Source organism: Lepus europaeus, chromosome 2, assembly GCF_033115175.1.
Source record: "Lepus europaeus isolate LE1 chromosome 2, mLepTim1.pri, whole genome shotgun sequence".
Lineage (NCBI taxonomy): Eukaryota > Metazoa > Chordata > Mammalia > Lagomorpha > Leporidae > Lepus > Lepus europaeus.
The window spans coordinates 57,205,646-57,231,862 of NC_084828.1; the positions used below are offsets into that span (position 1 = coordinate 57,205,646).

The 26,217-nt window shown below is 37.2% G+C and overlaps 1 protein-coding gene across 1 annotated transcript in view; it reads left to right on the forward strand.

Annotated features, from left to right (window-relative positions):
* The first annotated feature begins 631 nt into the window (after positions 1-631).
* Positions 632-26,217, forward strand: part of ZPLD1 (zona pellucida like domain containing 1) — a 49,557-nt gene continuing 23,971 nt past the window's right edge. Inside the window, exons 1-4 of the mRNA XM_062176400.1 lie at positions 632-737; positions 19,334-19,554; positions 22,114-22,295; positions 23,745-23,817. Coding sequence (XP_062032384.1) covers positions 632-737; positions 19,334-19,554; positions 22,114-22,295; positions 23,745-23,817 — 582 coding nt within the window. The remainder of the gene's footprint in view (positions 738-19,333; positions 19,555-22,113; positions 22,296-23,744; positions 23,818-26,217) is intronic.

Sequence of the window (26,217 nt, forward strand, 5' to 3'; positions counted from 1 at the left end):
CTGAAAAAAAAATATTAAATGCCAGACTGGCTGGTGTTCAACTGTTAAAGTCAATTTCTATTTATGTGTCCAACCCACATGGACATCTTAAAAAGCAGCTTCTATTACTTTCTCCTAAGAATTCAATGTTTTCATAAGTCTGTATTAGTTTGTGTTACTCACCAAGGAGCAATCATTGGAACTGGTCTGATGCTGTACCCATACATACTATTTTCTTATTTTTCCTTTTGCCTTATCCCTGTGTTTCCTGAGAAAATGATACATAAACCATAAGTTTGCAGAAGTGGAAGAAGTCTGGAGTTCTTTTTTGAGTGAAAACTTTTACTAACATTATATAGTTAATTTTCAAAGTTTATGATTTATATTCTAGCTCTTCTACAATAGTGTGATATTGTTCACTGTAAGCAAACTGAAGTCAGACATTGAAAATAATACTGTAATATGATTATCAAAATCTCTGTCTTCTTTGCTGATAGGTATTTCTGATAATCTTTGGCCTTTTGTGAGCTTTGAATGCATGGATGTGAACTGTTTACCCAATGGTGAATTGAGATCAACCTTAGGCTCTCTAGTAAGACAGAGTTAAGGCTGTGATATTCACACCACATGTAACTCTTGTCTAGGTTTTGCAATGGAACGAATATGGTTGCCGCTGCTTCTAACAATTAGAGTGCTTCCTGGATCTGCTCAGTTCAATGGCTATAACTGTGATGCCAACCTCCACAGTAGATTTCCTGGTAAGTCTGAACCCAATCTATTCTTTAATTACTTCTGAAAGGAGTGATTATGTTTAAGTAGTCAATCATTTAAATATTTATGGAAAACAAAGGGCCATCCCTTTACATTAAGTGGATATTAACAAATGGGAAATGACAAAGAGATATTTTTCTGGAGCTGTAATTTATGCCTGTATTAACATACAAAGTGTTCATCATAGTTAATATTATTATAATGGCTGATAACAGATGTGAATGATATTGGCCAGTGGGTGGTAAAATTGGGAGAGGCTAATTTCATTCAAAATTTGCCTGAGAGCTTTTTCCCCTCATAAGTTAATTTAGACTTTTTAAAAAAACTTTTATTTAATAAATATAAATTTCCAAAGTACAATTTATGGATTACAATGGCTTTCCCTTCCCCATAACTTCTCTCCCACCCGCAACCCTCCCATCTCCCACTCCCTCTCCCATTCCATTCACATCAAGATTCATTTTCAATTATCTTTATATATAGAAGATCAGCTTAGTATAAATTAAGATTTCAGCAGTTTGCACCCACACCAAAACAAAAAGTGTAAAATACTGTTTGAGTACTAGTTATAGCATTAATTCACATTGAACAACACATTAAGGACAGAGTTCCTACATGAGGAATAAGTGTACAGTGACTCCTGTTGTTGACTTAACAATTTGACACTCTTGTTTATGGCAGCAGCTCCCTAGGCTCTTGTCATGAGTTGCCAGGGCTATGGAAGCTTTTTGAGTTTGCCGACTCTGATCTTATTTAAACGAGGTCATAGTCAAAGTGGAAGTTCTCTCCTCCCTTCAGAAAGGTACCTCTTTCTTTGATGGCCTGTTCTTTCTACTGGGATCTCACTCGCAGAGATCTTTCTTTCTTTTTTTTTTTTTTTTTTTCCAGAGTGTCTTGGCTTTCCATGCCTAAAATACTCTCATGGGCTTTTCAGCCATATCCGAATGCCTAAAAGGCTGATTCTGAGGCCAGAGTGCTGTTTAGGACATCTGCCATTCTATGAGTCTGCTGTGTATCCCATTTCCCATGTTGGATCATTCTCTCCTTAATTCTATCAGATAGTATTAGCAGACACTAGTCTTTTTTATGTGATCTCTTTGACTCTTACCTATCATTATGATCAATTGTGAACTGAACGGAAACTGATCACTTGGACTAGTGAGATGGCAATGGTACATGCCACCTTGATGGGATTGAATTGGAATCCCCTGGCACGTTTCTAACTCTATCGTTTGGGGCAAGTCCTATTGAGCATGTCCCAAATTGTACATCTCCTCCCTCTCTTATTCCCACTCTTATATTTAACAGAGATCACTTTTCAGTTAACTTTAAACACCTAAGGCTGGAGCCGTGGCTCAACAGACTAATCCTCCACCTAGCGGCGCTGGCACACCGGGTTCTAGTCCTGGTCAGGGCGCCGGATTCTGTCCCGGTTGCCCCTCTTCCAGGCCAGCTCTCTGCTCTGGCCCAGAAGTGCGGAGGAGGATGGCCCAAGTGCTTGGGCCCTGCACCCCATGGGAGACCAGGAGAAGCACCTGGCTCCTGCCTTCGGATCAGCGCGGTGCGCTGGCCGCAGCGCGCCAGCCGCGGCGGCCATTGGAGGGTAAACCAACGGCAAAGGAAGACCTTTCTCTCTGTCTCTCTCTCTCACTGTCCACTCTGCCTGTCAAAAAAAAAAAAAAAAGAGAGAGAAAGAAAACACCTAAGAATAATTGTGTGTTAATTACAGAGTTCAACCATAGTACTAGAACAAAACAAAGAAAAAATACCAAAATGGAGAAAGTATTACATTGTACATCAATAGTCAGGACAAGAACTGATCAAGTCACTATTTCTTGTAGTGTCCATTTCACTTCAACAGGTTTCACCTTTGGTGCTCAGTTAGTTGTTGGTGATCAGGGAGAACATATGATATTTTTCCCTCTGGGACTGGCTTAATTCAGCATAATGTTTCCATTTGTCTTGTAGAATTCCAACACTCTGGATTTGGCCAAACTAAGATTCAGTTATTTTGGCAAGAATGCTTTACGTGCTATATCATGTACTGAAAGCATTTTGTGTTTATTTTGAAGGTACTGAAGAGCCATTGAATGTTTTGAGACATACTTTGTTAAATTCTTGATGTGGTCACATTTCATTATAGAAAGCAGACTTTAGAAAAAGTGTGAAAGATAGAATCAAGTTGGAAAAAACTGGAGGCAGAGAAAAATATGAAGGCAGTGACAATGTGAACAGCACAAAGAGGCAATTATTAGGAAAGATTTTTGTGGCAAACTCAACAGAACTTGAGAACTTATTAGCTTTGAGAGATGAAAGAAAGAGGAGACTAAAGCATATTTTGATCTTGGACAACTAGATGTTGATATTGTTAACTGTTAGCCAAAACATAGGATACTTGTACATTCCAGAAAGATAGCTTGGGTTTAGAAATAATGGATTCAATAAGAATCTGAAACATGTGCTGTACGCTCTTATTTAATGCTATAACTAGTACTCCAACAGTATTTTTTTTTTTTCACTTTGTGTTGCTATATGGGGGCAAACTGTTGAAATCGTTTCCTAATATATACTAAACTGATCTTCTGTATATAAAGAGAATTGGAAATGAATCATGATGTGATTGGAAGGGGAGAGGGAGCGGGAAAGGGGAGGGTTGTGGGTGGGAGGGAAGTTTTGGGAGGGGGAAGCCATTGTAACCCATAAGCTGTACTTTGGAAATTTATATTCATTAAATAAAAGTTCAATAATAATAATAATAAAGAAATAATGGATTCAAGGTAGTTTTAGAACATGTAGGAGAGGTTTCCATCCAAAAGTTGGAGACAGGTACCTGAGTCTGGGGAGAGAGGCTGAGCTTGAAGATAGCGATGAGAGTTGAATGAATAGGGGAAAGGAAAATGATAGATTTATCAATGAACTGATATTTATTTATCTTTAGTGGTGCAGGAAAGAGAAGAATATCCTGAGCCAGAAACTGAAATGAGAAAAGAGTTTTTGTTTTTGTTTTTGTTTTGGACTAAAGAAGGCTGAGTACACATGAATAAAGCAAAAGTATTCAGAGATCAAAATACCAGTAATTAGTAATTCTAGGAATTGATGTAATGAGGAAAGAAGATTTAGAAGTGATCAATGGTATGTGCAGAGGAATAAACCTTGGGGAAGGAATAGCTATTTCTTTGGTTTGGGAGAGGAGAGATAAAGAGGCAGAGAAGAAGAGAGATGAAATGCTTACTGTGAACAGGGAAGGAGTGGCCCTCAGGAAAGGGAGGCGCCAGAGGTCTGGCTGGGGTTCTGCAAAGGGTAGCCAAGCCATGACCCTATTCTGAGTGGACATGAAGACCAAGATGTAAGAAGGCTGCGTAGCAGAGGAAATGGCTGATGCTCTAGTTATAAATACTCGTAAAGTTAAAACATGTTAATGAGCCAGGAAGTACCTAGAAAAGCAAAATGAAGTATTTATCATATAGTAAACTTTTAAAAGATTATGTTAAAATCCATTTTTATGGTATATTCTGACTACCTGCATCAAAACCACTTATAGTTGTTGAAAAAATGTGGACTGTAACACTTTACCCCAAATATGTAGTGTTAGAATCTCTGGGTATGGTGTTGGGAATCTGTATCTCAAACTCTGTAATGAGTGTAATGTACTCTTATGCATGAGAACAATGGGTCTTGTATTCCATTATTTTCTTGAGTCCATTATTCCAACTAAAAGCACAATCATGTGTTTAGGGAAATGTAATTAAAAACAATATCTTCTCCCAAGACATAATTTGTCTCCACCAAAGTAGCAGAGAAACAAAACACTTCTAATACTGAACATGCATTAACACCAGAAAGAAATGCACATTAGAGGCCATTATGAGGATTCAAAGTCAGAAAGAAATCTATCTTTTTTTTTAAAGATTTCTTTTTGTATTTGAAAGGCAGAGTGATGGTCAGGGGTGGGAGAAGAAAAGGGGAATCCACCATGTACTGGTTCACTTTCCAAACGGCTGCAGGAGCCAGGACTGGGCCAGCATGAAAACAGAAGCCAGGTTCTGGTCTCCCACATGGGCGGCAGGAGCCCAAGAACTTGGGTCATCTTCTGCTGCTTTCTCAGGTGCATTAGCAGGAAGCTGGATCAAAGTGGAAAAACTGGGACTTGAATCTGCACTCCGATATATGATGGTGGCATTGCAATTAGTAGCACAACTCTCTGCACCACGACACCCACCCTAAACGCTCTCCTTTTTAATATAGCCAGGCAGGTAAAACCATTATATATGTGGTTTGTCCCACATCCTAACGTTACCTGGCAATTGGAGTCATCATTGTTGTTAGTGCATTGGCTTTATTCAGAGGAAAAATTAACTCCTCATATCTTTACGACAGGATGTGGTTTTGCAACTTGAAGGAAGAATCACATCAAATCAGGTTCTTATCTTCCCAATAGAAACTGGTAGATAGGGGCACCGCACTGTCTCCCTTGATGTTCACATTTCAGAGATGGCTCTCAAGTCATCTAGAAAGACATTCCTAGGTCATAAAGCTGACAAAGGTTCTACCTAGTTTTCAAAAGGATTTATATGTATTTCAAGGAGAGGAGAAAGTACTTACCATTTCATGTTCTCAGCTGTAAATGCTCTAAGAAAAGAAAGGGAGGAGAAATAACTTCTGCTATTTTCAGTAGGGAGAAATAAGCTTCTCAAATTTGCATTTTTTATTATACAAGCTAGCACTTTCAGCATTGCCTTGGTTAGGCACAAAATATCCAGACTTTTTGGATGTACATGCATACACACACTCCTTTTTCTGTAATTTAATTTTTCTATATTTTTATTTCATTAATTTTAAAAAATATTTATTTATTTGAAAGGCAGAAATATAGAAAGTTGGAGGGGAGTGAGAGAGAGAGAGATCAATCTTCCATCTGCTGGTTCACTCCCCAGATGGCTACAAGGACAAGTGCTGGGTCAGGTCAAAGCCAGGAGCCAGGACCTTCATATGGTTCTTCCACATGGGTGGCAGAGTTCAAGTATTTGAGCCATCTTCTGCTGCTTTCCCAGGTATATGGGCAGAGAGCTGGTTCTGAAATGGAACATCCAGCACTTAAACTGGTACCCATATGAGATACTGGTTTTGCAGCTGGTGGTTTAACCTGCTACATCACAATGCTGCCCCCATTGTTTTAATTTAAAAGTTATAATTAAAAAGAAATTCTAAACTCTAAAATCTGAAAAGAGTAAATGTCCAAAGAGGGGTTTAAGTTTGTATAGATATTATTTAGTACGCATTTTTGCAAATTGCTTGCATAAGGAAGACCAGAGGGAACAAAGAAATCCTAAAGGTTAATTGTGACTGCCCTCTTGACTTTCCCCTTCTCTTCCACATTAGAATCACCCTTGATGTCTGCAGGAGTTCCACAAACTGCTCAGATCCTAAGCAATGAGACAGAATGAGAATGAGTCTGGCAAAGGCGAAGAGCTTTCTAAATGCAAAGCAATGTTAATAATGACTAAAGTAATCATGTCACCCACTCTGACCTTAGCTGTTTCATGACATTAGAACTATTTTTTTTTAATTTCCATGGAATTTTTTTCCTTGGACCAACAGAACACCATGGTCTAATTCATTTGAAGTTAAAGGGATACTATTTGATTTCAAAATTAGTTAACTCTTGTCTGTCCTTGCTCATAGCAAGGAGTAGATTTGTATACCACTAGAATTATAATTCTGTTCTCCCCAGAATAGAATTCAAAGCAGAATATACTTTTAGATACTAAGGAACTAGTTGGTTTGAGTAAAATAATACAAAGAAATGCACCTGGCTTCTTTGATGGATACCTTCTGGTACTAGTGTCCATTTTTGGAAGGGAAAGGTATGTGGGTTAAACTTTCTAGCCTCTAAAGAAATCTTGAGGGGCTGGCATTGTGGCATAAGAGATAAAGCCCCTACCTGCAATGCTGGCATCCCATATGGGCACTGATTCGAATCCTGGCTGCTTCACTTCTGATCCAGCTAGTAGCTAATGTGCCTGGGAAAAGCAGTGGAAAATGGTCCAAGTATTTGGACCCCTGTACCCACGTAGGAGACAAAGAAGATCCTGGCTCCTGTCTTCCACCTGGCTCAGCCCTGGCTGTTGCAGCTATTTGGGAAGTCAACCAGCAGATGGAAGATATCTCTCTCCCTCTATCTCTCCCTTTCTCTCTGTAACTCTGATTTTCAAATAAATAAAAATATCTCTTTAAAAAAGAGAAATCTAAAAAGGATAAAGTATTACATTGTACATCTAAAGTCAGGACAAGAGCTGATCAGTTCATTGTTTCTTATAGTGTCCATTTCACTTAACAGGTTTCCCCTTTGGCGCTCAGTTGTCACCGATCAGGGAAAACAAATGATATTTTTCTCTTTGGGACTGGCTTAATTCACTCAGCATGATGTTTTCCAGATTGCTCCATCTTGTTGCAAACGATCGGGTTTCGTTGTTTCTTACTGCTGTATAGTATTCTATGGAGTACATGTCCCATAATTTCTTTATCCAGTCTACTGTTGATGGACATTTGGGTTGGTTCCAGGTCTTAGCTATTGTGAATTGAGCTGCAATAAACATTAATGTGCAGATGGCTTTTTTATTAGCCAAATTAATTTCCTTTGGGTAAATTCCAAGGAGTGGGATGGCTGGGTTGTATGATAGGGTTATGTTCAGGTTTCTGAGGAATCTCCAGACTGACTTCCATAGTGGCTTAACCAGTTTGCATTCCCACCAACAGTGGGTTAGTGTCCCTTTTTCCCCACATCCTCTCCAGCATCTATTGTTGGTAGATTTCTGAATGTGAGCCATTCTGACCGGGGTGAGATGGAACCTCACTGTGGTTTTGATTTGCATTTCTCTGATTGCTAGTGATCTTGAACATTTTTTCATGTGTCTGTTGGCCATTTGGATTTCCTCTTTTGAAAAATGTCTATTGAGGTCCTTGGCCCATCTCTTAAGTGGGTTGTTTGTTTTGTTGTTGTGGATTTTCTTGATTTCTTTGTAGATTCTGGTTATCAATCCTTTATCTGTAGTATAGTTTGCGAATATTTTTTCCCATTCTGTTGGTTGCCTCTTCACTTTCCTGACTGTTTCTTTTGAAGTACAGAAACTTCTCAATTTGATGCAATCCCAAATGTTAATTTTGGTTTTGACTGCCTGTGCTGCTGGAGTATTTTCCAAGAAGTCTTTGCCTGTGCCTATATCTTGCAGGGTTTCTCCAATGCTCTCTAATAATTTGATGGTTTCGGGTTGTAGATTTAACTCTTTAATCCATGTTGAGTGAATTTTTGTGTAAGGTGATAGGTATGGGTCTTGCTTCATGATTCTGCATGTGGAAATCCAGTTTTCCCAGCACCATTTATTGAATAGACTGTCCTTATTCCAGGGATTAGATTTGGATCTTTGGTCAAATATAAGTTGGCTGTAGATGTTTGGATTGATTTCTGGTGTTTCTATTCTGTTCCATTGGCCTATCTATCTGTTTCTGTACCAGTACCATGCTGTTTTGATAACAACTGCCCTGTAGTATGTCCTGAAATCAGGTATTGTAATGCCTCCGGCTTTGTTTTTGTTGTACAGGATTGCTTTGGCTATTCGAGGTCTTTTGTGTCTCCATATGAATTTCAGCATCATTTTTTCCAGATCTGAGAAGAATGTCTTTGGTATCTTGATTAGTATTGCATTGAATGTATAAATTGCTTTTGGGAGAATAGACATTTTGATGATATTGATTCTTCCAATCCATGAGCATGGAAGATTTCTCCATTTTTTGGTATCCTCTTCTATTTCTTTCTTTAAGGTTTTGTAGTTTTCATCGTAGAGATCTTCAACGTCTTTGGTTAAGTTTATTCCAAGGTATTTGATTGTTTTTGTAGCTATTGTGAATGGGATTGATTTTAGAAGTTCTTCCTCAGCTGTGGCATTGCCTGTGTATATAAAGGCTGTTGCTTTATCCTTTTTCGTATTTGTTGTTGTTGTTCTAGTACTAGTGGTTGAACTCTGGAATTAACACACAATTATTCTTAGGTGTTTAAATTTAACTGAAAAGTGATCCCTGTTAAATTTAAGAGTGGAAAAAGAGAGGGAGGAGATGTACAATTTGGGACATGCTCAATCGGACTTGCCGCAAATGGTGGAGTTAGAAATGTGCCTGGGGATTCCAACACAATCCCATCAAGGTGGCATGTACCAATGCCATCTCACTAGTCCAAGTGCTCAGTTTCAGTTCACAATTGATCACACTGATAGGTCTAAGAGTCAAAGGGATCACATAAACAAGACTAGTGTCTGCTAATACTAACTGATAGAATCAAAAAGGGAGAGAAGGATCCAACATGGGAAGCGGGATACACAGCAGACTCATAGAATGGCAGATGTCCTAAACAACACTCTGGCCTCAGAATCAGCCCTCAAGGCATTCGGATCTGGCTGAAGAGCCCATGAGAGTATTGTAGGCATGGAAAGCCAAGATATCATGGAAAAAAAAAAAAAAGACCTAAATGAATGATCTCTGTGAGTGAGATCCCAGTGGAAAGGACAGGGCCATCAAAGACGGAGGTACCTTTCTCCGAAGGGAGGGGAGAACTTCCACTTTGATTATGACCTTGTTGGAATAAGATCAAAGTCAGCGAACTCTAAAGGCTTCCATAGCCCTGGCAACTCATGACTAGAGCCTAGGGAGATTACTGACGCCATGAACAGGAGTGTCAAATTGTTAAGTCAGCAACAGGAGTCACTGTGTACTTACACCCCATGTGGGATCTGTCCCTAATGTGTCGTCTAAAGCGAAGTGATGCTATAACTAGTACTGAAACAGTATTTTTATACTTTGCGTTTCTGTGTGGGTACAAACTGATGAGGTCTTTACTAATTATATACTGAATTGATCTTCTGTATATAAATATAATTGGAAATGAAAAAAAAAAAAACCCTGGTGTTAAATTGGAAATGGCATAGAAAATTAATTAATTAAAAAAAATTATGTAGGATCTCTGTCTTTAATGTGCTGTACATTGTTATTTAATGCTATAATTAGTACTCCAATGGTAGTTTTTTCACTTTATGTTGCTATATGGGCAAACTGTTGAAATCTTTACCTAATATGTACTAAACTGATCTTCTGTATACAAAGAGAATTGAAAATGAATCTTTATGTGAATGGAAGGGGAGAGGGAGCGGGAAAGGGGAGGGTTGCGGGTGGGAGGGAAGTTATGGGAGGGGGGAAGCCATTGTAATCCATAAGCTGTACTTTGGAAATTTATATTCATTAAATAAAAGTTTAATAAATGAAAAAAAAGAAATCTTTGATGGTAAAGGCACAACTCAGGACAGAAGTAGATTTACCTCACTAGAAACTAATTCATGGCCTTCCACTGTCTAATGGTTAACAAACCAGTTATGGAAAACTGCGTGTACTTCATGGTTTTTCTTGACATTTTATTTAAAATAGCACTAATGGGGAATAAAACAATAGGCTCCATGTGTTGAGTGCTAGGTACAATACAGAATTCTCTCTTATTCCTTACAAAAAAAACCTAAAAAATCATTTTCAGTCCCCACTTTACAGTAGTGTAATTTTAAGATTAGAATTTTTCTAATACTGCAAAGTTAGCTAATGACAAGGATATAAAACCAGGAATCTTTTAATCAGATATTGAGATCAAAAATTGAATTTTGAATATTAAATTTAAAAAACAGTATGGGGGGGCAGTGCTGGAGCTCAAAAGGGTAAGCCTCTGCCTGTGGCACCAGCATTCCATATGGGCTCTGGTTCGAGTCTTGGCTACGCCTCTTCCAAACTGGCTCTCTGATAATGGCCTGGGAAAGCAGTGGAAGATGGCTCAAGTGGTTAGGGCCCCTGAACGCATGTGAGACATTTGGGAGAATCTCCTGGCTCCTGGCTTTGGATCGACCCAGCTCCAGCTATTGTGGCCTTTTGGGAAGTGAACCAGTGGTTTGAAGACCCCTCTCTTTGTCTCTAACTCTGCATCTCAGAAAAATGAATCTTTTTTTTTTTAAAGCCTTATATAGGTAGAGATCAAAATGGACTACTGTGTTAACAAGTCTGAAATGTCAAGTGTCAGGAGAATTTGTTTAGCCTTTTCCGGGCCTGCTTAGCTAAGAAAATATTTTTTTCTGGTAATAATTATTAATATTTCCATGACCATGGCTGTTCCATAGGAAATCAGATTGAAAATCAAAAATATAATTAATAGAATTCATGGATAACTTAAATTGATTGAAATTTTGTAAATCAAGTGAAATGAACTGTCTAATGTTGTTTAGACTTTGTTTTACCATTGCATTATTCCATGCCCAAAGACAAAGTACAAGCCAATAATGGAACAATTACCCCCAGGGAGTATGTTCTGGCCTTCTGTGTAGATAAGAAAGGCCAATTCTCCTACCTTGGTTTCCAAGTTGTCAAGAGAATGCCTGCTTTCCTTTGCACACCTGTGACTTCAATTATTAGACCAGATGAGGCAGAACTGACCTAGGCAGGATTACTGATCATGATCTGATTAATCTACAGTGATAAGGCACAGTGGAGAAGACAGCAATTAATCACTAAATTCAGGACCGAATAATTCAGGGTCCATGTCCTGCTTTGTTTTTAAAACAAAGTTCTTTATTGTGTGAATTTTAGATTTCCTCTGTTTGTGTGCGCTCATATGGTTTCTTTTCTGCCTGAAAGAGATGAACGAATACTTCTTCCAAAGAATGTGGAGCTGCAAGTGTGATTGTAAGCTGGCAAAGTTTGCCTCAGACTGTACATGAATTTCTTACAATATTGGAAACAACAGCTTGCATTTGCTAACGAGAAACAGATGTTGTGATGAAAAACTGAGGTGGCAAGAAACCTGTTCAATATAGAAAGAAAACCAGAATTCCTCATTGACTTAAATTTCTCGTCAGCTGTTGGTATTTTGTGTAGATGAACTATCAATACCCCTTCAGGATTTCTTGCTCATTTAGCACCAAAACCTCAGTCTTGTATCAGAATTTGGTAAGAGGAGATGGAACTTATAAAGGATGAGTGAAAGCAACATATTTAACATCTATTGTCTAAGCAGTTTGTGTCACACAAGCTATCACCACTCTGATTCTATAGATGGAAGCAGAAATGATACATGATATGTAAGTTACTTTTATAATCTACTAAAATGATCTATATTATTATATTTATTAGAGGTCAGGAAGTAAATCATTTCCAAGTGAAATTTTCTATGGTACTATATAGCTTTCTTCAGCTTTAAAAAGTCTCCTCCCCCCGTATTGAAGACATTTTTGTTTCTATTATCAGGTTTAGTTCTATACTGTTCTTATGTACAGTACCAGCCCATGGATGCACACACCATCATAATTACCAGAATTCCTATATATGAACTGCATGGTACCTCCACTTGCTCATTGTGGAGCCTGCTTCTGCACTGTTTCAGAGTTCTTCCAGTGGTATCTCACATGCTCAGGGAAAATCTACTAAGCTTCTTTTTGTAAGGAAAAGTGGCACAGAACAAAGAGGAGACAGGATACGAACTCCCAGCCGGACCAAATTTATTCAAAGCAAATAAACTTGCAGAGGTCATTCAACTGCCAGCATGCACAAAGATTGAACATGTGATGGAGGGCCCAGACTCCAGGGCTGAGTATTTTCATCTTAGGTGGGCCAGGGGTCTGGAGAGGGGCAGGGCAGCAGGTGGAGGTGAATTCCTTCATAAGGTTCTTCAAGTTTGGCCAAGCAACTTCCAAACCCAAGGAAGGATGTGGAGGTGGGGATGGGGATGAGGTGCAAATGGGTTGGGGGTGTGGAGAAAAATATGGTAATGAGACTGAATTAGGATCTTGGAAGAAGGCAGGGGTAATAAGAACCTAAAATGACTGAGGCTTATGTTCTTGTTCCGTCACTTTTCCCCTGAACTTTGTGACCCCATGGTGCAGGCACCACATTTGCTGGAAGATTAGAAACACTACTCTACTTGGTAAAGCTGCCTTTTGGGGTGGCAGTCCTGCTCTCTACTATACTGTTATTGTTTGTGGAGTGGATTAGAGATGGGGGTTGGAGAAGACTGACTCTCTTCCCAATTTTGTTTCACATTGTTGTTTCAGAAGTACAATAGATGTACCTCTCTCCCAGAGTCTTCCATTAGCTCTATTTTTTTTTAAATCAAGATCCCAAGCGAATTGATTTCCCCAACAAGGACAGGAGCCAGACTCTTCCCATTTTCTTCATGCTTCTTGTCCATTTCCCATCTTTCTTTCTTTAAATCCAGACCTGTCCTGCTTGTAAGCACATAAATCATTTTAGTATATATTTGTTGGACATGCTTAACCCTACCAGGAATGATCCATCCAACAAAGTTGTGACTTAGCAGCTCAATGGACTGAGAGGCTTACACCATTACCTGGGAGTGTTCATGAAGTTCAGAAACTAGTGCATCAGAACCTATGTTGTAACAAAATGCTCTGATGATTCATTTGCACAAGAGTCTAAGAAGTGTTAGTCTGGGGGGTGTTTGGAGCCATGGTTAAGATGCTTCCTGGGATGGCAGTATCTCATATCTCAATGCCTGTTTCTAGTCCAAGTTCCTTCACATTTAATCCAATTTCCTTCTATTGGGCATCCTGGGAGGCAGGAAATGATGGCTCAAGTACTTGGGTACCTGCCACCCATATGGAGTCCATTACAGAGACTGACACAACATATGCATACAACAAATGCTCTGCTGGAATCCTTTGTTATATGAAGCAGTGCATACTTTAGAGTTTGAAAATAAATACGACCAATAGCCTGTAGGCTAATAAAAAACTGAAGCACTGATTTTGTATATTTTGGTCTTGTTCTTTGCAACTTTTGCTTATATTATACACTAACCTCCAGAATTTCTTTTCGTATCGATTTTTACTTTTTCAGCTCAGTGGTAAAAGAATATTTTGAGCAAGTGCATTGCAATGCTGAGTATCACCCTACAGCAAAATTTCAACGTGTTGCCATCTTTGTATTATACATGTATGCAAATTATTTGAATAATTGCATTGTTCTGTGTCATGTCTATAAAATTATCCGAAGATGTTAAAAACAAATCTGATGCTAGTGAAAGGAATTGTAGACTTCTAACGTAACAGAACAGAGAGGAGACAAAAATAATTCAGTCTATCAAACAAAGCTAGGGAACTTGGTCCTCATCTGGATGTTAGATTTAAGCAAGTTGACTGGGGAAAAAGAACTCAATAAGATATGTTTATTAGATATGTGAATTATTTGTGTCACATAAATTTACCTAAAGGCAAGGTATAATTAAATATTGTAGGATAAAACTTTATTAAGGATATGTAAGTTGAGTGATGTTTCTGTGGAATTATACCCATCCCTTGTTTACTCCATTTGTATAATAACCATATTTGATGAACTCCAAATCAGAATACTTTTTTAAATACATGGTAATAAGAGTACCTGACACTGTAACAGGATATATAAAATCTGCATAATTTTAGAAAATCTGAGACAGACCATCCCATTACCTACATAATAGATGAGAGGGATACAGAATTTATTTTTACTCAATTCAATTGTATATTGACTTAAAAAATTCTGTGGTGGCCAATGTTGTAGCATAGTCAGTAAAGTAATCTCTAGTGAGGGTGGCATCCCATGCAGGCTCTGGCTCATATCTCAGCACTCTACTTCCAACCTAGTTCCCTGATAATGGCCTGGAGAAAGCACAGAAGATGATCCAAGAGTTTGTGCTGCTACAACCCACATGTGAGACCCAGATGAAGCTCCTGGATCTTGGCTTTGGCCTGGCCCAGCCTTTTGTTGCAGTCATCTGGGGAGTAAACCAGTAGATGTAAGATCTCTCCCTCTCTGCCTGTAACTTTGACTTTCAAATAAATAAATAAATCTTTTAAAAAAATTCTGTGAAGAGATTGGCTTAGTTAAAATAACAGGGAGAATGATCCTACAGGGGAAGCAGGATACACAGCAGACTCATAGAATGGCAAATGCCCTAAACAGCACTCTGGCCTCAGAATCAGCCCTTAAGGCATTCGGATCTAGCTAAAAAGCCCATGGGAGTTTCACAGGCATGGAAAACCAAGACACTGTGGCAAAATAAAAAAAAATGACCTAAATGAAAGATCTCTGTGAGTGAGATCCCAGCGGAAAGAACGGGCCATCAAAGAAGGAGGTACCTTTCTCTGAAGAGAGGAGAGGACTTCCACTTTGACTATGGCCTTGTCTAAATAAGATCGAAGTCAGCAAACTCAAGAAGCTTCCATAGCCTTGGCAGCTCATGACAAGAGCCTCGGGTGCTTACTGACGCCATAATAAGAGTGTCAATTGTTAAATCAACAATGGGAGTCACTGTGCACCTGCTCCCCATGTAGGATCTCTGTCCTTAATGTGTTGTACTATGCGGATTAACAGTAAAACTACTACTCAAACAGTACTCTGTACTTTGTGTGTCTGTGTGGGTGCAAGTATGTTGAAATCTTTACTTATTATGTACTACATTGATCTTCTGTATATAAAGATAATTGAAACTGAATCCTGATGAAGAATGGAATGGGAAAGGGAGTGGGAGATGAGATGGTTGCGGGTAGGAGGGAGGTTATGGGGGGAAAAGCCTCTATAATTCAAAAGTTGTACTTTGGAAATTTATATTTATTAAAATAAAAGTTCAAAGAAAAAATATCAGGGAGAAAAATGGCAATTTTTGAAATATAAGCTGTGTAATCAGGTGTGCCATTTGCACATAGTGAGTATCTTTAAGCAGAACATCGAAGTCAAATCTCTCAAAAATATTTATCCTTTTTTTTTGTTTGCTTGTGTTCATTGGTTGTTTACTACTCAAGTATTGTTGAAAAGTATGTTGTAATTCAGGCTAGGAATGAACAGTAAAAGACTCAAAAATTTAATTATTGAGTGTAACTGTTATTTTGGTAGAAAATAGAGATTTTTGCCCTTTGAGGACTTGAAGCTTCATCTTTTTTCTCCCTCAAAGGCTCAGAAATGGCAAAGTTGTGCTGCATTGGTGTCTTTAGTATCTATAACCAGTGTTTCTCTGAAGGACAGTGAAAAGTCTTTAGAAAACTGGGTTAGGATGGATTTGAACAGATTGCTTTTCTTACACTACATAAAGCCTTTTGTTTGTTATCATATCTTCAAGTGGGATCAGCTTTTAGGAAATTCAGTTCCATTGCAGGGGTTACAAGTCTTCGCTATAAATCAGAGCACAGAAAAGAGCTTTCCATGTACGCACTACCGTTTTCAAAGTATTCTAAGCAAGAATGAATCTCCCCAAGAGGAGGTGAGGAAACTGAAGTCTTTAGCTGGTTTAAGTTAAGGAGAATAAAACCTCTTTTGTGAAATTATTTTTTAGTTTGTATCCACTTTGTGTATTTCTGATATATCAAGTAATGCAATGATACTTGTTCTCTATTTCACTGGGCATAAAGAGTTGTTAGCAAGCTCTTTAATAGTTGAGAATTTGATCTGACATTCAGGTAGACATTTTGCTATTTTAAAGAGATCATTTTATATAGATATCTCCTGTGATTTTTTTCCTGTGCCTGCCATTTGGCCACATTTCCTGTCATTTTTTTCATTTTAAATTTTAATGAAAATGAACCAACTCCTAACCAGTCTGAGCATTTTTCATTATTCATCTGGTCTCCTTTGTGTTATAAGTTTTTTACTCCTTATTTAGCCAAATTGTACTGACACATCAAAACCAAGCTCAATACCACGTTCTCCAGGCCATTCCCAACCAGCTGGTCTCAGTGATGTTGGCCTTCTATGCCACCCCATAGCTCTCCATGCAATCTGCCAATGTGGACCAAGTTAGCATGTCTATCTCCTTTAACATATTATATTTCAGGACAAGGGCAGTACTTTTTGAATCTTCTGTGCAGTCTATTGTGGCCAACAATTTATGTAATTAATTAATTAGATAGTCACTGGAGTACACCGGTGAATATAATAGCTTTACTGCCTCCTCAGACTTTTATTTGAGAAGAAAAATACACAAATATATATACGTATTATGCAATATGATGTCATACAGCAGAGTAGCATATGTGAGACACAGATCAGGGAAGTCTTTAGGAAGAGAAAATGAAATCTGAGGCCTGGAGAATGGGTTGTGGCTACTTAGGAAAAGCGTGGAGGTAGGAGGATTATTGTAAATAGAGGCAAAAAAAAAATGAAGGCCATATGTGTAAACTTGTATCGTGATTTAAAAGCTTACAGTGTGCTATTTTGGAATAATTTACATGCCAGAAGATGGGCTAATTTTAAGAGTACAACTTCAAGTGTTAACATCTGCATATACTCCTATAATGCCCACTGAAATCAAGACAGAGAGCATTGTCATCTCCCCCAAATTTTTCTGAAGCCCATATTCTAGACATTTCCACACCAGGAAGTTTACATTATTTTGGCTGCAATCACTCAAAGAAATGGTAGAAAAAATATATGGATTAAGGATAATAGAAGAGAGGGAGATGAAAATGCAGAAGTAGCAGGTAGGGGATCATGGAGAGTCTTGGGGACCTGAATGGTTTTAGACTTTTGTTTTAAGTGAAATGAGTAGCTTTTGTCAATTAGAGCAAGCAGTTTACTTAACCAGATGAAAGTATTAAAGCTATACTAAATTGAAGGGGTTTAGAGGTGGAAATAAAGGAATCAGGGAGTTAATGCAATATACCAAAGAGAAGACACTGATGACACGGGTCGAGGAATAGCATACAAGTTGAGAAAAGTCAATAGATTTAAGATGTACTTTGAAGCCCATAAGTACTCAAAAGTATTTGTGAAAATGAACTATATTGTTTTAGGGACAGATACAATTGAGGGGTATGTTTGCATTTAAATAGTCAATGTTGTTGAAGGCTGCAAAGATATTTCCTAATTTTAAACAATAAGCATTGTCTTTTATGTTGGCAAAGCATACTTTATAATTAATTCATTTTTTCACCTACAAAGGAAATATTGCTTGGAATTTCTTATGCCATCTAGCTTAATATTTGCCTTTCAGCCATGGTAAAAGTCTTCATTTTTCTTTATGGCTAAATTTTAGAGTTTCAAATGATTACCAAAGATAGAAATTTCCATGTTGACTTATTCATGCCCACAAAATATAATGCATTTTCCAAACAAAAAAAAGTGCAGAAAATAAATATAATGTTGAAGAGTTTTACTGTTATTATAGGATTGAGATGTTTATGCAGTTAAATCTATGCTAAATTTTTGGAATAACATATTCATGTTGCTTAACATCCTATCATCTGTCAGAATGTATTTTATTTTGTTTGGTTATCCTCTTTTGAAAAATCAAAATCATCACTCCAAATAGTATAATCAGTCTGGTTTATATCTTTCCACATTTTGTAAATATGATGCTTATTTCAGATATCTAATTGTTGAAATAGATTATTAAAAAGTGCTAAGTTTTCTGTATTAGTTTCCTATGGTTGCCATGATGAAGTACCACAAATAAGATGACTTGAAACAACAGAAGCTTATTGTCTCGTGGATGACTTAAAACAACTGAAATTTATTGTGTCACAGTTGTGAAGGCCAAAAGTTCATACTCAAGGCAGGGGTTTCCAAATAACATCTTGGGTATGGGCAGTTAGTACTTAACATACATATATTTTTTGGGGAAACAATTCAACCCATAATAGTCACCAGATCAGATAAAAGTAAAATCTTTTGACAGTGGAGAATGACATAGCAGCCAAACTCTGCATTTCTACACAGAGTTTGTTCTACACTTAGGAAAAGAACTAACTAGAAGTATGAAAATTTTGAGTGTGTGTGTGAGTTCACTTTAACGGACGTTGGACATATCTCCTTACTGAGAACTCATGGCATCAAGGAGTGCCATGCAAATTGTATTTTACATTTCTGTGCCTAATTCATTATTTTACTGAGGCACAAATAATCATTGTCAAATTTTTTTGGTTGAGAAAGCTGTACATTTTTGTTAATAATATCAGCGCACAATTTTTCATCCCCTTTATCCTCAAAGTGGTTTTAATCTATACAAAATAAAACAATTTTTTGGATGGATTTTGTCACAATATCTTGTATAAAATGGGTTTCCAGATTATAAAGTGGCTATTTGATTTTGGGTGGATTTAACTGCTTCTTTTCCTGTACTTAGCAAAACACAACATTGTTACTGAGTTTCATACACTGGACGGATGATCTGAATTATTCAGCTACTCTAGTTCTGAATTTCCACAGTAATCTAATTTTTCCCCTCAATTCTCTGATCATTTGACAATACTAGACTGACATTTAATTCACACCTGCTGAACACCAGGTGCAAGGAAGCAAAGATGAACTGTAATCCCTACACTCTTATATCTCTCCCTGAATAACTACATCAGAGACCACTTTTCTTGACAAATTTGCTCATTGTATTATGGGGTATTCAAATCTAGAAATGAGTTAAATATTCTAAGGAGATGAGTAAATATTTAAAGGCATATTAAAGTTATTCATGTTCTCTCTACTATGCCATTGTGACTTATATTGGCTTCTTATGCTTTTATTTCAGCTGAACGAGACATCAGTGTCTACTGTGGGGTGCAGGCCATCACGATGAAGATTAATTTTTGCACGGTGCTTTTCTCCGGTTATTCTGAAACAGATCTGGCACTGAATGGGAGGCATGGGGATTCCCACTGCAGGGGCTTCATCAATAACAACACCTTTCCAGCAGTGGTCATTTTCATCATCAATCTCAGCACCTTGGAGGGCTGTGGAAACAATTTAGTGGTAAGATGACTCTGAAATTGTGTGCTAAGTCTCGGGTCATAAATAAAAATACTCCCATTTAATGAAATAATCAAAAGTCCTATCTATCTTTCAAGAAAAAATTCCAATAAAATGGAACAAATCTCATTCCTTTGCCTGTTTTAGGGTTACACTCCTAAATATACAGTTCTGTCTTCCCTCAGCAGTTGAGGGGGCTGAGGTTCGCTGTACTACCGTAGGCAACATTCTTTTGTGTGAGTGACTTTGATGACTATTTCTGTACACAGTTTATTATTAGCCATATTCCTCATATTGTTTTTGGAAAAATCTGCTCATAGAAACGATGTTTGTTCCAGTGACTTTGGAGGTAAACCTCTTAGACTGTGGCTTCAGTGACTCATTCTGGAAGAAAGATCAAAGATAGAATGGGAAATTTGCAATTTTCTTTCATGTTTGTCATTGAATGGTTGACACCAGTACTTATAAAAGAGAGTTGTCCACATTTATGGTGTGAAGTTCTTCATTGTGTCAGACTGAACTTTGCATTTCAACATATTTATTACATTTGATCTTACCCATGGAATCCCAGTGGTACATTCTCTCCAGTCATTGTGAAACTCAAAATACCACTTTGAACACTTCCACCCTTAGTGAGTTTGGTCTATATCATTCATTTCTTTATTAACACTTTAAGCACCAAAAATAGAATTGAATAATTGAGCTGAATATATAGTCTTCAAAAAGTTAATAAAAGATGTGTATCATGAAAAAACCTGTGTGAATTTGGAAAATGTTTGCACTCAAACAAGTTTATCTTTTAATTCCATTTTCCCATGAATTTTTTGACTTGCCTTCATATTTGTGATTTCAGGGAGAGGTATCAGTTACACTGAAATTCACTTAGTACTATTTTTGGTTTAGCTTGATTAGATATAACCTCATGGATAAATCCTAACTAAGACAAAAAGGCGATACATTGCACATGACTTTTACTCTTCACAAATTACTGCCTGGGATAAGGGAGAAAAACTTGATTATTCCACGGACAGAGTTTCTAAGAGTTGGTAGGAGATGCAAGACAGGAAAAAGATTTCTTTGAGCCTTCTTATGTACTTCTTCCCAGAGGACAGTTAGAATATTGTGCCCGTGACCGTTTCCAAGCCTGCAGCTTGGGTATTGTTGACTCTTTTTATTAAAAACGTTTATTCATTTCTGTGAGTTGTGTGCAGCAAAGTTATGAAGCAAGCCTAAGGGAGAATGAAGCAGGTTGATTATTACATGACGGTGTTTCCTTGTTGAGGGAGGGAGTCTGTGTGCAGATTGACAGCATTTCCACCCCTCCCTTCATCCCCTGAAGCCTTTCCTTCATGGTTTTCTTCTCTGGGTTTAAGGCACCAAGCCTTGCTACCCAGAAAACAATTCAGTCAAAAAGCCGAGAACAAGTTCTGTGTGTGTGTGTGTGTGTGTATTTTTTCAACAGGTAGAATTGATGTATTTAGCTAGCAAGTCAGGCCAACAGTGGGAGGAGGGAGTGGTTTACTTATTTTCATTTCTTCCTTTGTAGATAATTGCCTTAGCTTTGCTCATATGCTGTTAGGTTCACCCATCAAGTTTATTATAATGTTGAAAACTAAGTGCTACAGTTCTCAGTGATACCTGCAAAGGATATTTATTGAGCACCTTATTATATTTGACATGGTAGGAGTAGTTATGTCCTCTTCTGGTCTTATGAAGGTCAAAATGGCTGCAAATCTTTCCTAAAATACAAGTGCTTTGATTTTAGCAAGGTTGGAGAGTCCAGTGAAAAAAAATAAGCCCCAACAAAATGTACACATAGACAATATTTTTGTGTAATTTCTGGATATTTATGCTTCCCCTGAAAAATAATCTGTGAACTCCTGTCCTAGAAGGGAATGAGACTCCATGAACCACAGAGGAAAAACCTGAGAAAAATAATCCTCAGAAAATTTGAGATCTTCATGCTTTGTTCAAAAATATTGTTGGGGTCCAAGATGCTGATAACTGTGCTCTGTTGAAGATGCAAAGGTGAATAGGCTGTGATGGCTCCTGTCCATGAAGAGTTCTGATGAAGGCTGAGAAGACCTGCTGTGATGGAGCTCGCATGTGGGGGAAGCAGGGACAGTTTTCCAGGGAAGATGAGCTCCAGGAAGGAGTGAGATACACCACAGCGAAGGCAGTGGGGGCAGATGACTGAGGGTGTGTGCACAAAAGCCAGAGCAATGAAGGTTCTTGGGTTGGGAGCATTATTTTTTGATGAGATTAAAGTCATTTCTTTTAAACCATTCCAGAGAATTCATGAGTATTTTCATAATTGTAGTCCTCTGAACATATAATCTCCCTCCTTATTTGTGAAATATGAGTACCTTTAATAAATATGAAGTTTCATTTAATTAAAATACACCCTTATTCACTTATAAATAACATTGTATGTGTATAATTTTAAAACCATGGCATTTTGTTGCTAACCAGACCCTAGAAATGATCTGGTCTAGTGTTTTCTTTTGCATATGTTATATACATAGTCATTTAATTAACAGATTTGACTTACCATTCTAACAGGTATCCACAATTCCTGGAGTCAGTGCTTATGGAAACACATCTTCAGTACAAATAGGAAATATTTCAGGATATATTGATACTCCAGACCCACCAACAATCATCAGCTATCTACCTGGGCTTCTTTACAAATTTAGTTGTAGCTATCCATTGGAATACCTGGTTAATAATACCCAGCTTGCCTCGTAAGTTTGCATTTTAGTCTTGCTTTCTTACACTATCTTTGTGTTTGAGTCATTTCTTCTCTTCCAGAAATTTACATAAATACCAATATTTATTAAGAATTTATTAAGAATGGCCAAACTCACCCAATGTAATGGGAATTATATTATGAGCAATTTATCTCTGTATCTCTCTCTTTCTCTCTCTCTCCCTGCTCCTCCCCTTCCTCCTCCTCCTGCTTATTCTTCGTTATCATCATGATTATCATCATCTATTCCTATCTAATTGTCATTACCTAGACAAACAACCCCATAAGAACTGCTTAAACCACTCAGATGTCTGCCTCGGGTTCTCTTTGTTCCCCTCCTCTGAGAATCCTGGTTGCTTAAGTGGTCCTGAAGCTCCTTCCGTGTTTCCAGGTGTGAGGGATTTGATTACTACATCAGTGGGTCTTGCTTCCCCACTGGGTTGTGCCATATATTTTCACCGTTACACTCTGCTGTCCCAGATTCCGTTGTCTCATGACTCCCAAGGGAGCTTTCACCTCCACCGGTGCTCACGCTTCCCAGGGAAGATGGCATGACCCACAGCCAAACAGTTCTAGACATGGACTAAGGTTGCAATCTTTGTTTGTTTGTTTGTTTGTTTATTTATTTCAAAGCACATACTCGATGAACACGGTTTTATCTGTTACAATGTAATCACCTGTATTTGTCAAATATTTTTGACAAAATTAAGAGGAATTTTTCTGTCTCCAGTTTTATAGTTTGCTATCAAAAGTCCTACTTTTTATTTCATCTTAGTTATAAGAAAACATAGAAGTCACATTCTGCTTCTGTTAAAAAATATTCATCATCAGTGTTAATAGCCCAGTGATGATTAAAAAAAAAAAAGAAAAAAAAAACTTCAACAAAAGCAAGACTTCAATGCAGAGAAAAGAAAAGCCTTGTGTCAAAAGAATATAGGTTGTAGATGGGAGGATATCTCCCTCTGCTCCCCCCTCATCTCCACACTGAACACATTATGAAGCTTCAATTTCTGTGGAAAATCATTTGTTACATCCGTAGTTATTACACACCTACTACTTACCATGCCATGTAATAGCAGCAAAGTAAAACAAAATCCTGATCTCATGACACATCTAATGGAACTGATGAAGCATATTTGCATCAGATCCAATTTCTTATGAAATGAGGGTTTTCTGCAAAAAGTCTCATATATATAATGCAAAATGAAAAAGGATGACTTTATAAATAAAAAGATCATAAAGAACAGTTTGTCTTTATTTGATATTCCTTGCTTTTTGATTATTTATCTCTTCATTGATGTAAGCAGTATGCCCACTTCAGGCCCAGCTAAAAGTCTGACAGCTTACTGAAGAGTTTTATTGCCTTAACTTTAACATTCAGGTCTAACTGAAACTTCTGGTTTAAAATTTAATCAACACTTTCCTTCTTCTAAATCTGTTTTAGGTCCTCAGCTGCTATTTCTGTGAGAGAAAACAATGGAACATTTGTCAGCACTTTGAACCTGCTCCTTTATAACGTAAGCTGATGGGTGAAGGATGTTGTTTTCCCTTTCACTATTGGGAGGAGCCATTTATGTGAATGGCTTTTCTATAAAAATCTGCTGAAAGCCACATTAACCCTGCAATATTTTGCTAACATTTATCCATTTTTACCACCATTTTCATATGTCCTATTGATAAAGGTGTACTGAAAACCCCGTTAATTTTGTGAAAGTTGATAAATGATTTAAATTTTACATGATAAATATGAATCTGTAATAATTAAAGTGTCTACCTACATTTCCAAGTGTATATTTATTTATGCATACTTATATAAGTATGTGCATATAGCCATATCAGGGTTGATTGGGGAATCATATTTTTGTGATAATAAGATATAAAAAGTCCAAATGATACTTCTTGAGGAATCATTGGTGACGAATGTGTTAATATTTTCAATATGAGCTTTGACTAGTGACAATTCTATCACTTCTGAAATAACTCAGAATCTACTACACAGCATTGTCTACTAAAGTTTTGTCATGTAAATATCAACAGTGGCAGCAAAATGTGAAAAATACATGAATTTCTATTTATAACTGTAACATTAATCCCCCAAATGATATTTTCATGTTGATTAAAAATTTTTATTCATACATTTTAAATGCCTGATTTAAATATCAATTTTTCAATCTATCAACCCACATTTTAGTAAATTATGAATCTGATTTTTGCATTATTATTCATGTCATCATGGCACTGAGTTATAATTCATGCAACTGATTTAAAAGTCAGTACTTTATACTTTGAATATAATGAGCTATAAATATTGTAGTAGGACATTTTCCAAAGGCATTTAAAAAATCATGTTTATAAGTTTGTAGTCTGTCACCACAGAGTTCTAAACAACAAATAAAAATGTGTTGGAATGAAGATTGCCTTTCTGTCAGTTCTAAACTTTATTTTGCAAAAGAGAAGTTGCCAAGTTACTTGCCTCTATAATACTCAGCAAATGTATGCTAATATCCATTCCTGACCTCACCAGATGTTTATTATTGCTGGGAGCAATAGTTTTATAAATAACTATAAATTGAGATTATTCTACCTGTTGACTTATGTAAGTTCTTTGTGGTAGAATTCAGGTGACTAGTTTGTGTTCAATATTTATTAAAACTGAATCAGACAAAGATGAGCATTCCTGATGTTAAAAAGTAAAAAAAAAAAAAAAAAGGAAATCCACATGACAGTTAATTTTCTTTGAAATTAAATTATCCTCTCAGTGTAAAAGCAGAAAATCAGATTTAGAAATGTGAATTTGAAAAGAGCTTTGTTATAAAACAATAGAAATGATATTGTAGTCCTGCTGCTAACATTAAATCCTTGAATCTTAATGCTAAGTAAAAGTCTACAATTTGATAATAACCTAAATATTTGAATCCTATGGTAAAAATGCAACCTTTTTTTTTTTTTTACCAATTCCACCATTCTTTTTTTTTTTTAAGAGAGCTTCTATTTAATAAATGCAAACTTCATAGGTACAACTTTAGGAATATAGTTGTTCTTCCCTCCTGTACTCCCATCCCCACTCTTGTCCCACCTCCTACTCCCTCTCCCATCCTATTCTTCAAGATTCATTTTTAATTAACTTATTATTAACCAACTCTATACTTTAGGAAAGATTTCAACAATGTGCACCTACACACAGACACAAAGTATGAAGTACTGTTTGAGAACAAGTTTTGCAGTTAATTCTCATAGCACAACTCATTAAGGACAGAGTTCCTACTTGGGGAATAAGTACATAGTGACTCCTGTTGTTGATTTAACAATTAACATTCTTATTTATGATGTCAGTGATCACCTGAGGCTCTTTTCATGCGCTGCTAAGGCTATAGGAAGCCTTTTGAGTCCACAGACTCCATCAGTATTTAGACAGGGCCATAAGAAAAGTGGAAGTTCTCTCGTCCCTTTAGAGAAAGGTACCTCCTACTTTGATGGCCACTTTTTTTTTTTTTTTCCAGAGATCCTTCATGTAGGACTTCTTTTCTTTTTTTGCTACTGTGTCTTGGCTCTCCATGCCTAAATGCTCTCTTGGGCTTATCAGTCAGTCAACAGTGCCTTAAGGTCTGATTCTGAGGCCAGAGTGCTGTTTAGTGCATTTGTCATTTTGCATCTGCTGTGTGGACTGCTTCCCATGTTGGAACATTCTCTCCTTTTTAATTCTATCCATTATTATTACCAGATACATGGTCTTATTTATGTTATCCCCTTGACACTTAATCTTATCTATATGATCAACTAAACATTTAATATGATAACTTTAACACATAAGATGGCATTATTACCATCTAGTTTAATGGGATTTGGAGTCCCATGGCAAGTTTTTATCTTCTCCCTTAGGGGTAAGTCCATGGGAATGTGTGCAAAACTGTACAGCT